Genomic DNA, 17420 nt, shown 5'->3' on the forward strand with positions numbered 1-17420 from the left:
AACAAAGGCTGAGAGGAAACCTAGTTTTGGTCTATGCATACTGCAGGGGGTGAAGTGCAGAAAAGGAAAATTAGAGGAAAAGATTCAAGTTAACCTACAACTGCATAAGAAGTGCAGAAACATCAGTGTTAGTAATAGATAGGTATATATTAGTGGCATGGTAGCAAGGTATGTATTAGTATGGTGCCAGAGTTGAGGCAGAAACCCAAAGGCGTTAATTTTCAGAGCAAAGAGGGTTTTTCTAAGACTCAAGTTTGTTTAGGAAAAATGTGTACACCTGCTTTTTTAGTGTACTTAAGCTGGGTCCTTTCTCTGCTGTTCATATAACCTAGAATATAAGCACCTGTACACTTGTACAGACACTAATCAGGTAAAGCTTACAGATATGACTCCATCCAAATACACCTGTAAAACCAAGGTCCACAGCAATGCAATGAAAGGATAATAAATTAGGGCAACTCAGAGGTTTTTTTTTGGCAAACATTTTATAGTTTTTATATAAAAATCTCAGTAAGAAACCAAGCAGAATATCTGACGGAAACATCTGCCTTACAAGTTCAAAAAAACTCACAAAAAAAGTAAAATAAAAGAAAAAAAAAGTAAAAAAAAAGAAAAAAAGTAAAATCCCAACCCCCCATAATCCTTTTTAATTATAAACCAGAATATCAACAGAACATTTAAAATAATCTCAGATTGTTTGGCAACTCATCACATCATAACAAGAGACACATTTGATCATAAGAAAAGTTTAACTTTATATACAATTTCACTTGAACATTTGCTCTTACCAGAGTTAATATACATTAAAAAAAGATTCTGGCAATAATACCAGTTTTTTCTTTTTAATACCTGTGTATAAAATGTAACATAAAACGCTGACGCTCTACAGTTAAGAAGTGACATTTGATTTCAATGGGTCCCTCTTTGTTGAAAAAGACAAATACTGAAAGAACAGGTGTTTAGTTGCAAAATAAAACTGTTTCATTTCAGGGTAGTGTCGGCTGACTGGATGAACCTAAGCTAATACTATCCCATTTCTTGCAGTTGGTAGTAAATTCACAAGTGAAAATATAATCTAGTTCAGATTACATTTTAAATTTTATACTTTGTCACAAGTGTGAACAGAAAGGAGCCCGGTCCCTTTCACTATGCTAAACTACACTTTAATGCATGCGAGAAAAATACTTTACCAACTGTCAGCGCAGATTTAAGAGAACTTCAGGTTCTAGACAGCCTTGGGGGAGTGGAGGGGAAGTCTCCTACTGACGTCTGCATAGAATGTAAAATATATAATTAAAAAAACCTAAGGTATATACTAAAGTTTACAGACCAATGCTTTCCATATAATAAATAAAATGTTCATCGTCGATTAGATTCATACACAGAGTAAAATACAACCAATTTTTACAAGTTTCTGTACAAAGTGTATTAGTAGGCCCAGAGGTGCCTCATGGGTTGGAAGCATCTGCATTAGCATGTCACACTGGGAAACTCCAACTTTCCAAGTCAGTGATAAAATATATAACTACTTTGTTTTTCATTCAGATACAAAGTAAACTTATTTTTCATCTGAAATAAATGTACATAATATTCTGTATAAACAATAGTTTATAAAGCTGTTTAAATTGTAACTTAAAAGTACTGCATTGATTAACTTAGAGCTCTGAAACAAGCACGTGCAAATCCCTTTGCTTTAAAAAAAATATAAGCACAGATGTTTTTTTTTTGACTCTTCCATGAGCAGTACTAGCTGGTAAAGATTATCGTTTTGCTTTCTTCACTGGTGTCTCCTCCGTTTTCTGCTGGCTTTTTCTCCGTACCACTGTTGGGCTGTCTTCCCTTTTACGCTTGTTGGACTGCACCTTTAGCCTGAAAAACATATTAATAATTATTTTAACAGTGGTAGGACCTGTAAAACAGAAAGGGTGGTTAGGCACAATTGTGTTTGGAGGACAGAACTTAACTGGCCACCTCTGATAAATGACAAGTACATAGAATCATAGAATAGTTAGGGTTGGAAAGGACCTTAAGATCATCTAGTTGCAACCCCCCTGCCATGGGCAGGGACACCTCACACTAGACCATATCACCCAAGGCTTCATCCAACCTGGTCTTGAACACTGCCAGGGATGGAGCATTCACAAACTCCCTGAGCAACCCATTCCAGTACCTCACCACCCTTACAGTAAAGAATTTCTTCCTTATATCCAGTCTAAACCTCTGCTGTTTAAGTTTTAACCCGTTACCCCCTGTCCTGTCACTACAGTCCCTAATGAATAGTCCCTCCCCAGCATCCCTGTAGTTTACTACCAAGACATTGTATACCAGCAGAAACCATAGGGAGACCTTGCACATCTGCATCGTATCTTAGCAAGATACTGATACTAATTCTGTATGTTGGAGAGTGCTCTGGGTGTAGAAGGAGCTCTCCTTCTTCCTCCACTTTCTTTTGGAAAGACTTGTGGATTATAATGGAATATAATGAACTACAGTATCTTGTAACCCTGTCTCACAAAGATAATAGCAATAGTGGCTTAAGTCTTGCATACACAAGGGGGAGTAAAGGGCAAGTATCATGTATATATTTAAGCATCCATACATCTCATCTGTATTTAAGCATCCATATATAACCCCACCACATTTCAGCTGCAATTGGTTGTAAATGTGGCTTAAACTCTTGGCTATTCATAACAATGCAAAGTAATTAACATGAGGTTAACTGAGACAGTCGATAAGTGACTGCACGTTACATGCTCCTGAAGTTCATTTTGAAGACAGTCACACTTCAGAGTGGATGACAGCTAAATGTATTTGGCATATAACCCATTTTACAGGTAAACTACAAGATGAATAGCAAGCGTGCATCACATTTATTACTCCCTCGGGATTTTACATTGTGATCTCAACTTTAAAAAGGGGAAAAGAGAGAAAGGGAAATATTTTCAAAACTTGATATAAAGACTCTCAAGAGTCTTTTATCAGCTGATCTTAGAAAGACCTTTGAAGCTAGAATCATGTCATCATATGTTGCTTTAACCTCAACTACAGCTGCTCTTCCTCCCATTCAGGAAAGAATCACAGCTCAAGTTAAAACGCTGCATAACAGCATTTTAAGATTCTCCCAAGAGGTTTCTGAGGATGAAAGAAAAAAAAAATAGAATCTAAGTCTTTCAAATGTTAAAGAAAGCAAGATAAAGACGTAAACAGAAGAAAATCCTTTAAAAGCTGTTATGTATCCCAGAATAACAGAACAGAGCAAAACTATACTGCTGTTCAGATTTTTGTAGCAGTACATTACATATAAAGAAAGGATCAATATACTGGCTTCCAAAGTAACTAATATAAGAGGATTCAGCTTCAATACTTACTGTGTCAACAGAGGAGATTTATTCATTTTTGAGTCACTTGGAGTTCTTTTTTTTGTTGCTAGGTTCTGTCGGTTTTTAGGAGAAACTGAACTTGGACTGCTGCTTTTAGAAGTTGCACGTGTGGTTGGCTTGCTGGGCTGCTTTCTGTAATACAAAAGAATGATGAATGTATATATAACAAAATACTTTTACTGAGTCACTTTCTTTTTGCATTCCAAGTGCAGAAGATATAGATTGTACAGTATTTGTAACAAGTAAATCAAAGTTGCCAAAAGAAACAGTGAAAAGAAAAACCCAAACCACCTGCAATGCATTGAGACAACAAATTGTAACACTGAACATGCATTTTCATATTAAATGTAGAATCAAAAGGCTACTTTACATACAATATTTAACTAAATAAAAAACCTAGTTCCAAACTGCAATAATTCTGGTACATAACTGTCCATATTTAAAAAAAAAAGCTTGCAGTGCCGGTAGAAAAAGCAAAGCAGCAAAGGCAGCAACAGCACAGAGAACCTGCTTATCGAGTGTAAAGGACAAACTCATTAACTTCAGCATCCACCAGTTCAGAAATATGAAGAACTCGTTACTGGTTATCAACTTCATAGTTAGCAAAACAGATTACCTAAGTCAGAAAAACTGATAATGCACCAGTGCTAAAGATGAAGATGCAGACCTTTCCACAGAATTATTCCCAAATGCTGCTTATAAAATGCAGACTGTTTGCAGCACCTTGAGATGCTTCATTAGAAAAATAGTAATAGAGCTCTGAGGTGCAATCCAAAGAAATCTATAAATAAAAAAGTTGATGTTTCCACAAGCAATCAGAATGAAAACACTAATATCTAAACTTTTACATGAGACTAAAGGAAGTCCCTTTGCCTTTACCAAAACAAAACTGTTGTTTACTAAGTGGCAGTAGTAAACCTTCACAGTTTTTATTGAAATGAACACTACTTAAGTACTTTCTGATTCAGCTCTGAAAGTATGAATTCAAGAGCATACTGTGGATAGTGATTCAAATAAGCCCCATAGCCAACATATATTCTGATATCATCAGGTATGAAGTAAGTCCGGTGAATTTACACTGAACATAAAAAAAAAAGCCTGGAGTCCTCTTCTGGAAAGCAGCAATATGAATCAGGACTTATCCTAAAGAAAGGCAGTTACGCTAAGGGAGACGAAAAACACCTTCTTGAAAACAAAACTCTTGCTACCACACTAATCTTTTGCAGTACAAGGAGCATTCAGATCACTGGACTAGAAATTCATGTAGATTCATGTTTTTAACTTGAATAATACTTGATAAAACAAATGGACCTGGATAATTATATTTTCCACCTTGTTCCAACTCCAAAAATGAAATGGTGAATTGCAGTCGAGTCAGAGGTCCCTTTTAACCTATCAGTACCAAGTGCCCTCAGGCTCAGCTTCCAAAGATATCACTAGGATTAAGACTGACAACAGGAGCAATTCTTACCTACTTACCAAGTCTGTCTACTGAGACCACCTGAACACCCCCACAGCAACTGAGAACAATGTAGGAAAAGCTTGCTACTTTGGTCTCTACACACAGACAGTTACCTTTGAGCTTCTAATCTTGTGGCTGATCTTGTTGTGGCCCCAGAATGTGCTTCATCATCTTCCTCACCATCTTCTTCCTCTCCTTCCTCCTGCTCTTTAAGTTCATCTTCAGAAGATGTTAATTTCCGACGTTTTCTTTCAGGTTCCAGTGTTTCTGTCCATGTAAAATTTTACACATGTGCTATAATTTTCCAAAAGTCCTCCAAAAGGATATGGACACTTGTTTTAGAAAAGGTATTCTATTCACAAATCCCACTTTAAGTAAGTACTTTTCCATTTCCTTTATGCCTCAGCATTTTTAATTCATACTTGTTTGACTTCATCTTGCTAACACATTCACCAGAGTTTACTTATGCAGCTCATAGCCAGAATTCATAGAAAATTCATGAGACTTTATAGAAGCATCTGGGATGTAGCAATTCTGACATGAAATTACAGCAATTTATACATATTTACATAATATTTACACTAGATGTAACTGAATGATTTTTTTCTCAAGAAAGGAAAATTCAGTAAAGCTTATCTTGTTGCTATTAGTAAACAAAAAGGCACAGTAATATCCTCTCATTCTGTTAGGAATAGCACAGTTTCTTTTTTTTTCCTTTACCAGATTCCTCTGATGGAACCAGAGAACGCCTGGGCTTCCTTCCCCTTTTACGCACAATCATTTCTGCTTTCTCAGCTTCCTCTTCCTGAAAAAATAAAATGAAGCATGTAAGGCAAGAACAGTTTAATTTAAATAGAAGACAGACATTTTTCCTTACGTGCTGCTTATAGACTTATAAATTAAGATGAGTACACTCACATTTGTTGTTTCTTTCTTATTAGATATGTCTGTACCTAAAAAGGAAGGAAAGAACAAAACTTCATATAAACATCCAGAACATTTAATGTTTTTATCTAATTTAGAATATGTCCCAGAGACTGGGACAATGATTAATTTAATGTTTTATTTTTTTAGTAGTAAGGCTTTATATGGCTGACATTTATTGCTTTGTGGCATATGCTGTTTTGTTTTAACGGAAAAGCAGAAGTTACTCACCCCTTTTAACTACTGTGAGGCACTGGCATAGGTTGCCCAAAGAAGTGGTAAATGCTCCATCCCTGGCAGCATTCAAGGCCAGACTGGATAGAGCCTTGGGCAATATGGTCTAGTGTGAGGTGTCCCTACCCGTGGCAGGAGGGCTGGAACTAGATGATCTTAAGGTCTTTTCCAACCCTAACTATTCTATGATTGTTATTAATTACAGAATCTCAGAAAATTTTAGTTCTGAAGGAGCTCCTGGAGTTCATCTAGTCCAACCTCCTGTTCAAAGCATGGCTAAATTAATAGACCTGATCATATTGCTCAAGATCTTGTTCAACCCAATTCCAAAAGTTTCCAAAAACATGGTCCTTCCAGGCAGTCTGTTCTAGTACTTGACTATGCCTGTAGTGAAGCACCAAGATCGCTGTAGCTCAAAAGGACAATATTTAAATCCTATTTAGTACTGATACAAGGAGGCACAAAAGCACAAAATGTAATCAGTTCTAAGTAATGATAAGTTTGATGGCTTTGTAATGGAAAATAACTGATGCCTGAAGGGAGCTAACATAGTTTCAGGTCCTACAAAAGGTGTGAGAAAAGCAGAATGGAAGAACAGGACCTGGGGGTGGGGAGTATCTGGGACTAGCTGATGGCCAGGATGGGAGCACTTAAACTAACTGATAAGTAGAAGGACAGGATGATTGCTATGTCTGTAATGTTAATTAAGCTGGGAAAAGTAAACGACCCTTAAAGACCACCATCACATTTTTGTATGAATACCGGAAATTTTCTGTAAAATGATGTAATATTCCCAGTGACCACATAAGAATGGCCTGTAGAGCAATATGGGGACACACGTTAGGAGGAGCTATCCCCCGTGTCTCCCGGCCCCGCAATAAAGAATACCTGCTTGTCAACTTGAAACTCTGTTGGCGAGTTTGTTCCGGGACTTTTCTCTGAATCAATACGTCCTATGCAAATTATCAAGTATGACTTTTGCTGCTAAAGTATTTCTTATTTCCAGTGCAGTGCTTCCTAACGACTGGCCTGTGCATGTTAAAATACATTTATAATCCCTATAATCCACATTTCAACCTGATCTCTCTCCATAGTAGATGCTTCCCTCTTCTATCTTTACTAACTCTCTGATAACAAAGGGATTATTTTTCAAAGTTCTTGAACTTTGTCAAACTGAATTATGTGTAACACTGCAAGGATAAAAACCCTTAGCAATAGAAGGAGAGAAGCAACTTAAACGAAAGCAAATTTTATACCTCTTTTCCCTGCCATAAAATTGCTGTCTATTTTTGTTTTCTGAAAGGTACACAAAAGATGACACCAACTCTAAACCCATCACCAATCAGACTGGTAGAATAAATAGAAGAATATCAATGTAACAGATCAAAAATAGATCTCAAAGAACAGAAAGACATTCTTGAATTCACACATGGTTTTTGGAGTTCCCTTTTTAAGGCCATAGGGAAAAGCTTACATGAAAGCAAATGAAATAAAATAGATATTTAACCATTCAATACAGAAATGCAATAAAACAGGACTGACAAATGTATTAAGTATTTAACACAAAGTAAATCTAACACATAAACAACATTTAGTAGTTCCATTGCATTCAAAAGACATACTACAAAATTCTAGCAATGTTTTGGCAAAGTTGCAGCAAAAAGGTTTTTGATTGAAGAATATGTAACTAGAAGACACACCTTTCTTGACAGACACAACTCTCTCTTTAGGATGTGAAAATGTATCTTTGCTTCAAGATAAATATAATAAATAATGCATAAAGATAAATATATAAAGATAAATAATAATAAGCTGCAGTATCTAGAAATCTTACTGACTTTTAGTAGTAAAAGCAACTGCTGATTAGTTCAAAACAATTTTAGTTTCAAGTCCAGTGTCAGTGTTATAGGAGAATGCTGCTTTCAGAAGCCAGATGTCTCTTAACTGCACAAGCTGTACTGACTGAAAAGAAGTTCTTTGCTTCCCACTCTGCATGCAAGTCTGTCACCATAGTGAACAAGGGTTTGCTATGCAGAACATCCAGAAATTACCAGAATAAGTGAACTGCAGAGGGAGATTCCACTTTGTTTTCTTTTCACTGCCAGGGGTTTTCAACCCCTTTTCTCATATGAACATTAACATGATGGAAAATTTAACAGGACATTTCATCCACTTTATACACTCTTAGAATTGCTGTGACATCAGCAGCCTTTTACCTGGAAAATGAAATGTTACTTAACATGCTAAATTAAGCTTTATATGCACAGTCAGGTGTCCAAACTTTAGAACAAAAAGCAAACCAGAATGCACTTTTACACCTTCCTCACATTCTTGTCTGTTCCCTTTGCACCTGACAGAAACCAAGCACTACACAACCAGCTAACTCTCCAGAGACAATTCTGAAGCATATGGATTAAAGCTGACATTTTAACAGATACTGAGAAAATGGGAAATAGATACACTGGAGGGAAGGAATGCCATCCAGAGGGACCATGTGAGGTGGGCTGATGCCAACCTCATGAAGTTTAACCATGACAAGTGCAAGGTCCTACACCTGGGTGGGAGCAATCCCAGGCACAGCTACAGGTTGGGCAGAGAAGAGATTCAGAGCAGCCCTCAGGAGAAGGACTTGGGGGTGTTGGTCAATGAGAAAATGAACATGAGCCAGCTTCAATGTGCGTTTACAGCCCAGAAAGCCAACTGTATCCTGGGCTGCATCAAAAAGAGCATGACCAGCAGGTCCAAGGAGGTGATCCTGCCCCTCTACTCTGCTCTTGTGCGACCCCACCTGGAGTATTGTGTGCAGTTCTGGTGTCCTCAACATAAAAAGGACATGGAACTGTTAGAACAAGTCCAGAGGAGAGTCACGAGGATGATCAGGGGACTGGAGCACCTCCCGTAAGAAGACAGGCTGAGAAAGTTGGGGCTGTTCAGCCTGGAGAAGGCTGCATGGAGACCTCATAGCAGCCTTCCTGTATCTGAAGGGGGCCTATAGGGATGCTGGGGAGGGACTATTCATTAGGGACTGTAGCGATAGGACAAGGGGTAATGGGTTAAAACTTAAACAGCAGAGGTTTAGATTGGATCTAAGGAAGAAATTCTTTACTGTAAGGGTGGTGAGGTACTGGAATGGGTTGCCCAGGGAGGTTGTGAATGCTCCATCCCTGGCAGTGTTCAAAACCAGGTTGGATGAAGCCTTGGGTGATATGGTTTAGTGTGAGGTGTCCCTGCCCATGGCAGGGGGGTTGGAACTAGATGATCTTAAGGTCCTTTCCAATCCTAACTATTCCATGATTCTGTATGTGCAGTGCTGCCAAATTATTTTCTCTGTAGAAACCTGAACTTTTGGAAACTTACAGAAGATTTGAAGACTTGTTTTTTTCCAGACTTGTTGCATGAATGTTTGTATTTGTTTACAAGCCATTTTTAACCTGCCTTTCCAGTCTGCTTCCTGAATGGATTTTCAAGTCTATTTTATGAAGGGCCATAACAAAGACACAGTTAAATATTTAACCAGTGCAGTTCAGACTCCACACACACAAAGAATTGACTGTGCCACCTAAAATTCACCAGTTTGACCTCTTGCAAATCACATATGTCTGAACAGGAAGAGAAATAGAGAAGTATCTCACTTTTGATAGCAGTTTGAAGCACTGAAAGTACATTTCTGCCTAAAGTTAAGTGATGATCTGAAGATACTAGAGAAGTTGTGAAAGGGGAAAGAAATATCCCCTCAAACTACCACTAAGCTCTTCAGATACGTATCTACAGATAAGCCAATTGACTGAACAGAATTCCAAATTTTAAAGCAGTTAATGTATTAAGTGTGATTGATAATTGCTGTTATGAAAGAAAGCAAGCAGAAATGGGAACCAGTCTGATGGGGTACCTACCTTCCTCTGAAGCTTGGCTATATACTTATCCACATAAAATAATTATTTTGTATATTCTGCAATGCATTATTTAGCACTTAACAGTGCAGCTGCATCTTTGAAATTAGTTGTTATCAAGCTGCTCATTTTTACAATTAAAAATTCAGTAGGAATTAGGGACAAGTCTTCACTGCTCTGTTTTTCCCCATTGATAGTACTGACTGCCAGAGATGATGTTTATAAAGGACGTGTATGATTTTCCATTTCTTTCAGCTTTATTTCCTTTGTTAAAGCAGATATCATTTGCTTACCAGTTTGAGGTGTTTTAACTCTATTCGCCAAGATAGGAAACTGCAGCTGAAATAAAAAAAAAAATTGTTTTTTTTTAACTAAAAGAAAGAAAAATAAAAAAAAAAACCCAAGGATTGTATTACATAAACACAGAAACTTACTACCATTCATAGCAGGACATATCTGCATATCTAGAACCCATGATCATTCTACTAAGCACACAGAAAGTCTGCACTGAGTTTCTTAACAAGTAGCATGCATTTTTCCATTTATGATCAAAATTTGCAGTGGGTCAAATCAGCCCATAAACCAAAGAAAACATAGCAGCTGCAGTAAACTAACTGACACTATAGTCGCTGCAGTAAGAGACAAAGTTCAGAGCAGTTTCAGTCATCTACATTTCTGAAAATGTAATTATCGGCAATACAAAAATAGTTTAGTGCAGTCACTTTATGTGACACATACACATTTGCAGATTTATGTATAACCAGAATATTTCATTTATACAGAATGCAGAAAGAGCTATGTATAATTGCATAACCTCCTATGATGACAGTCCAAAAAATCCAGTTGCTTTCATCACTGAACAACTACACTGGGTTGTCTACACTTCCTTTGAAGTAGCAAAATGTTCTCAAAGCAGCCTAGGGGAAACTGTCATGCAAAGATAATATCTCACCTTACAGAACCACTGTCTCAGATGGAGGGCAGATATCGCTCCTCTTGGAGCCAGCCTGTAACTGACTGACACACCAATCAGTCATCACTGAGAAGTACAAGAGCTTTAAAAAAGTCTAACTAGAACAAGATGATTTTGTTCCAATACTGAGGATGCCAAGGTATATCTATTTCTGAGGGGGACTTTAAAATAGTTTCCATTCTTATCTGGAAAAAACAAAACACCAATCCCAACAAGCCTCCCGTTCCACAAATAAACCAAAACAAAAATGCCAAACCCCACACCAATCCAAATCCCATTTCATTAAATTAATACTGGGGGGAAGAAGGATAGGAAGAAGAACTGATTAGGAAAGATTAGGAATTAGCTCCACCAGACCCACAGAAGGGACAGGACTCAAAGGGCTGCCTGGAATGCTGCAGGATGGAACAAGCAGGGACGAGAGAGAACTCCTGCTATCCATAGCCTAGGTGACTTCCCAGACTTGAACAGCCATGCCTGGTGCATGACCGGGCAGGCAGACAGAAAACTTAAGTTCCATTACAGTTTCATTTTTAAAATCACCTCTTTTCTATGCAATAACATTGATTCTGACAGAGAGGAATTCCCAACAGAGAAGCCTTCCTCCAGAATAAATCAACTAGTCATACAATGCAAATATGGCTGACCCATTACTACCCTGTGATGTAATCCAACTGGATTCCAGAAACAACCCCAACAGAGTACCTTCTTAGCAATGATTTCTTAACCCCTGTGAAGTACATTCAAAGTATTGCTAAGCTTTAAAACATAGAGGTATATTTTATGAGCTCTTAAGTTACTACCACTCACATCTCTATCCTTTCAATGAGCTGTACACATGCTAATATAGGTAATAAAATCGCATTACAAAATACTTTATTTTACAGATATTAAGAGCTATTATATGGTAGGTTCAGTGTACAAAAACATCTCAAGTTTTTGAAACAAAGTAATCCTTGCTCTTCAGGCCAAACTACTCTCAGCATAAATCAAAAGAATCAGAATTTCACCCTGTGTGCAAGTATATTGCAAGCCATTGTAACACCTGGATTTGTATTAAGTAGGTTGTACTAAATTTGATCCTGTTATTTGCTATGTTCCAACCTAACAGTCTATTTTACTTACAAAATTCAATTATATTAGGAGATACTATTAATAGTCCTTGTTTGCTTAGACTGAACTTAGTTACCAAGTTTTCCGTAAGATACTTCCAAAATACTGTTAACTGTTAAACAAATAAATGGCTCTTAAATTACTGTGTTTAAATGCACCCAAACAAAATAAAGGCACTTACATTCCCAGTGCTCATATCAGCTTTTGACTCCCCACCTGAGGGAAGAAATATGAATTCAGAACTTGAATGTCATTATTTTCCTTGTTCTGACACACAGGTATTATGAACTACTTACCACCAGGCTGTACTGCTTCAAGAGGGTATTTACGAGGCCTTCCCCTTTTTCGTTTCACTATCACAGGCTGATTTTCCTATTAAAAGTATAGGACAAAAATATTCTATTACTGTGACTGTCATTTAGCATTTGAGCAACATAATACAAAGATTGCTGCTGACTTCATAATGGAATAATGGCAGAAGTAGTGATTGCCAGTTGAAAAATATAGATGAGGCAGGAAGAGACACTCTGCCTGTTACGAAATCCACTGATGGAGCTGAAAAGAAACAAAACAACTCCCAGTTATACCAAATACTCCACAGCTGGCCTCAGGCACAAAAGCATGCCTGGGAAGACAGTGCCTTCAGCCTCCTTTCTCCCAACTCTTATCACTTGATCTCACAAATACTTCTAGCTTACTCTATATACCCAACCACATCTTTTCAATCTTACAAGAACAGCAAACTTTATACCTTGTGAGACCCTTTAACAAAATAGCATATGGCAGAGGCTACATCTTGTAACAGTTGAGAGCAAGTGCAATTAAACAGCCAACATCCTAGCTATCCCAATATACAGATTGGTGACATTCTCTATAAAAACAAGGCCTTTAGTGAAAAAGGCCCCTTATTTTCAAGTTTAAGCTTTGAAAGATAACTTTAAGCACTGAGTATGATCAGACGTTCAGATCACAAAACCCCAAAACTTTCTCCTGTTTACAAGGAAAGAACATGAAGTCCCTCATTCAGCATTTACTGAAGTCTAGTGATGTCTCCTCTCACAACAGATTTTAGTAACCCAAGCTTTGAGGGAACAAATGTAACAATTTATTCTTCAAGTTTTCTTCCACTTCCAAATTAGAGGCAAAAAAACCCCAAACCCCAAATGACAACCCAACGTCCTTATGAGAACTGTACCCATTTCTAGGGGTCATCAACAAATTTATCTGTAGGGTTCAGACACTGGTTTACAGCCACCACTGTAGAATATCACAAGTATATGCTTAAGAGATAACATGAAGAACTTTAAATTTGTTGAGTGATAATATTTTTGTAAAGCCAGGTCACATTTGCTAGTGCCTAAACTGTCCTCAACTACAGGGTATTCAGAAAACATGATTTCTATACAAGACAGCTCTATAGAATTGCTTTCTACACAATTTACAAGTATTATTAAATGTAGGAAGGGATTTAATCCTACTTCAGTAATCAGCCACTGACATCTTATGGTCTATAAGTTTATGCTTTGTGACACAGAATTGCGTGAGTCTTTGGTACTTTACAGTATCAAACATAAATATTCAAGCTATGCTGGTCTAGTCAAAGTTTTAATATTGCTGTTAACAAAATGCAAAATATTTATTTTTAGTGTGGACCTGCATTATCTCTGTTTGCTACCATGAACAAGAACTCACCTCTGGAGAATTTTCATTTGATTCTAGATCGTGCTTTTCCTTTTCAGACATTTCCTGTTCACTGATAATTTCATCTTCACACATACAAAAAAAAAAAAAAACAAGAAGAGAGAAAATGTACACTGTTGGTTTATTATGCAGAGGGTACAAGCCACAACCTCTGCATTAAAAGCATTATTTCATTCTGTATTCCAAAATCCCCTAAAGACATCAATCAGAAATAAACATTATCTACCTTACAGCAACAGTACACTGGTCTGCCAGAATGCTTCCCTAACACTAGATGAGTTACAGGTCTTCTAATTTAAGGCAAAAACAAAAGCTCAAGAGCATGACCTGCCATGAAATGGCAAGATAAACACAATCCACTATTCAATTTTCTCCAACATTCCACAAAACAGGAAGCTGATACATGCCCATTGCAGACTGAAGTTATATCAAAGCCAGTATTAACACTGTGGACGCACCACATTTTTTTACATATTTTAGTGCAATTAATAAGTCAAATATAACAGCACAACTTGCTTGCTCTTTCCTGCTTAGTTTCTCTACAGAAACAAACAGGACTGATTTTGAAGGTGAATATATTTGTGTATATATATATATATACATATATATATATATGTACACACATACATAAACACACACATATACATAATATTATAAAATATATATATAACATATACCATACATATATATATTCCCCCCCCAAGTGGAAGGACATATCTTATTTGTGGTCAGTTAGGAAAAGTTCTTGTCACACACCTGAATTTTGCCATTTCCCTATCCATTACCTTATCTGCAATTAGCTTTCCTACCCAAGGCACATGCTGAAGTAACAATGAAGTAGTGACAGCATAGCATAAACATCAAATCTGCTCTCACTGTTAAAGGAACTGGGACTAATGCATTATTGGATAGCAGTACTAGAACAGACAACAGCTAGAGAATATCTGCAAGTATTTCCTGGGATCAAGTTCCTAATTTCTCATAGAACCATTCAAATGCAAAGAAATTATCATTCAATATGGGTTCAGAAAATTGCCCCAAACAGCCAGTTTCATTACCTTTTTCTTCCGTAGTACTTTTAGGAGGTGTATGCATTACATCAATTTCTCTGGACACTTCTGTATCATCTGAAATAACTTCCTAGATTATTTTGAAACAACAAAGAGTGCTTACTACAAATTCTGTCATTGTCAGTTACTTACACTAAAAAACCCCCAAAAACCCACAAACCAAACCACATCCCAGTACAGGAGTAATTATTTTATTCATCAAGATTGTGTAATGTCTCTCAAAAATTTTGATGCTGAGAAGCTTCATCAAAATTAGTGGGTTAGATATATTTCATGCATGCTCTTAAAAGAAACATCCACTTTGACCTGAATTCCTGTTTTGATTTAGAAGGATCTATGCAAAGCCAGAATTCAGGTAAGGTTCAATGCCCTCTTGCAGATCCCAGGTCAGTATGACTGCTGAACTGACTGGACAGGCGGGATCCAGCAAGTGTCCACATGATCCCAAGCTCCGTAATCATGTGCAAAACTGTCCATCACACCTCAAAGGGATTCAGCTCCTGTGCATAGCAAACCAGATCCCTGCGTTTTTTTCATCTTTATCTCCTTTATCTCCCGCTTGAAAAGTTTGTTAGTTCTATAGTCAGTTATTTTGTACTAAAGAGACAATGCAAAAGTAGTTTATAGTTAATGAAAATATCTCCCAAAATAACCTGCTATAGAAATAAAACTCAAACTTCCATCTTATTTACATTACAATTGCAGAACATTAAGAAAATGTTCTTGAAAATACCTTTTTGTTATCAGGTTCTGTTCTGGAACACTGACTTTCTTCATCATCTTTTCTCACATCCTGAGCAATCAGCTGGTTGCCTGTAAAAAGAAACAACAGCTCAACTGTTCGAGAAGTGCCTTCTGCATTTGTTAGCTTTTAATGCCACTTTCATATCAGCTCATTACTGTGATTCAAAAGATACTGAAAAGTAGCATCTTGTTTACAAGAACAGAAAGTTCTGCTAACCTCTCTCCAAAAAGTGAAGGCAAAACAATCGCAAAAAAGAATTCTGTGTTTCCTGTACTTTACGGGTGGGTTTTCTGTTTGTTTTTAAATATAAGATCAAAACTTAAATGTGTCAGGTACCACACCAAGAAATAAACCATCAACCTTAACTTCAACTCACCCAAAGAAAGCAGCTAATACTATGTGGGACACTATAATGAATACAGCATGGCTTCTAATTATTCACTTAAGCAAATCAAAATTCTTAGAAACAGAATAATCTATTACCAGAAAAAGATATTAATATCCTTTTTTTTATTATACTTATCCTGAAAAGAAAACAGAAGTTGAGGGCAGAGCTTGAATAGGCATTACATACTCCACTGCATAACTATTATATCAACAAAATGTCTCATTAGCAAAGAGTTAACTCTACCTAACTTTAAGTTAAAAATATTTATGCCATTCAGTGGACTGACTTCCTTCTTACTTTTGGCTTCTAGACAGACAAAATTTTACATTAAAACTTAGTTCTTTCCAATCTAACAGAAGGAAGCGTTCAGCCAGAATGGGGTAGATTTTCCTCTGATGATCAGGTCTCAGCTTTATATTCCTTCATTGTGTTTTATCAAAAAATGGTAAAATTAGTAATGATTTTAATGATTAAATAAAAAAAGTTTGTTCACTTGAGAGCAAAAAAGCTACTGCAATACTCTTCTGGGCAGTATCAAACTTGTTGTGGTATTTTTTGTCAAATATATTAATTGCAATATTAAAGTTGTTTTGGGAAGAATAATTGTTTTAGAGTTTGGAATTCCCGATACTCCATTCCTTCCTCCAAAATACCATTTTATGGCCTAATTGCAACAGAACTTTGCTTTTCAACAGAAAAGCTTTACACTAATTGGTATAGTTCTGCATCACTCACATTTTTCTTTATCCGTTGATCCTGAAGATTTACACCGTATTCCTTTAGATCTGTGTTCTTCAGTTATCTGGGTATCTAAGTTTTCCACCTACATACAAAACACGATGAAAGGTAACTCCTTACCTTCTTTTTTCCCCCACAAAGTTTCTAAACACAGAAGGGAGAAAGTTTTTTCTACTTACTACTTTCAAGCACAACACTCATTAGAATGACAGTAGCAGTATTATGAAAGCCATTTATTCCTACAGCTTAATCAATGCTACTACTATAGGATAACACTACGAAAGAACTTCTGACTTATTCTAATCAGAATTTCTAATTGATATTTTTAATGAGAAAAGTGAGTTTTAATTAAGCACCCTACCGTGTGCTTTAAAAGCAGTTTATCATCAATTCACACAAAATAGTTTTAAATTTAAGACACTCTCCGATATGCAGAAACAGAAGTAACTCACTAGCATCAGTGTCCCATCAGCGTAACAACACAGTAATAAATCAATTTACTACCCAAATTTAAGAAAGCACAAACTATCTTGTTATCGGTGTTAAATGTCTTGCTTCTGCTCCATGGGAAACACTTAATGTTTGCAACTTTCCCAGTCATCCATTTATGCTTATAAGCTCCAAGTTCTTGTGAAATCACAGTAGACTGCTTTAAAATAACAGATTTATAGTCTTTATCAAACGCCCCAAGGACAATCCCTATTTTTGCCCTCTATTCTCAAGGAGGACAATCAGGCTTCTCTTTTCCACCAGTAACAGTCTTGAAATAGTCGCAGACTGTAAATTAGGCAAATTAGGCATC

At 36.7% G+C, this 17420-nt stretch overlaps 1 protein-coding gene across 1 annotated transcript in view; it reads right to left on the reverse strand.

The window, feature by feature from the left end:
* Positions 1-466: 466 nt before the first annotated feature.
* Positions 467-17420, reverse strand: part of BOD1L1 (biorientation of chromosomes in cell division 1 like 1) — a 39056-nt gene continuing 22102 nt past the window's right edge. The window contains exons 15-26 of the mRNA XM_034064637.1: positions 16616-16703; positions 15481-15560; positions 14736-14817; positions 13669-13742; positions 12273-12348; positions 12158-12192; positions 10184-10229; positions 5761-5795; positions 5563-5647; positions 4956-5109; positions 3369-3512; positions 467-1869 (exon numbers count right to left, since the gene is read on the reverse strand). Coding sequence (XP_033920528.1) covers positions 1761-1869; positions 3369-3512; positions 4956-5109; positions 5563-5647; positions 5761-5795; positions 10184-10229; positions 12158-12192; positions 12273-12348; positions 13669-13742; positions 14736-14817; positions 15481-15560; positions 16616-16703 — 1008 coding nt within the window. The 3' untranslated portion in view covers positions 467-1760. The remainder of the gene's footprint in view (positions 1870-3368; positions 3513-4955; positions 5110-5562; positions 5648-5760; positions 5796-10183; positions 10230-12157; positions 12193-12272; positions 12349-13668; positions 13743-14735; positions 14818-15480; positions 15561-16615; positions 16704-17420) is intronic.

This window comes from Melopsittacus undulatus, chromosome 7 (genome assembly GCF_012275295.1).
Source record: "Melopsittacus undulatus isolate bMelUnd1 chromosome 7, bMelUnd1.mat.Z, whole genome shotgun sequence".
Taxonomy (NCBI): Eukaryota; Metazoa; Chordata; class Aves; order Psittaciformes; family Psittaculidae; genus Melopsittacus; species Melopsittacus undulatus.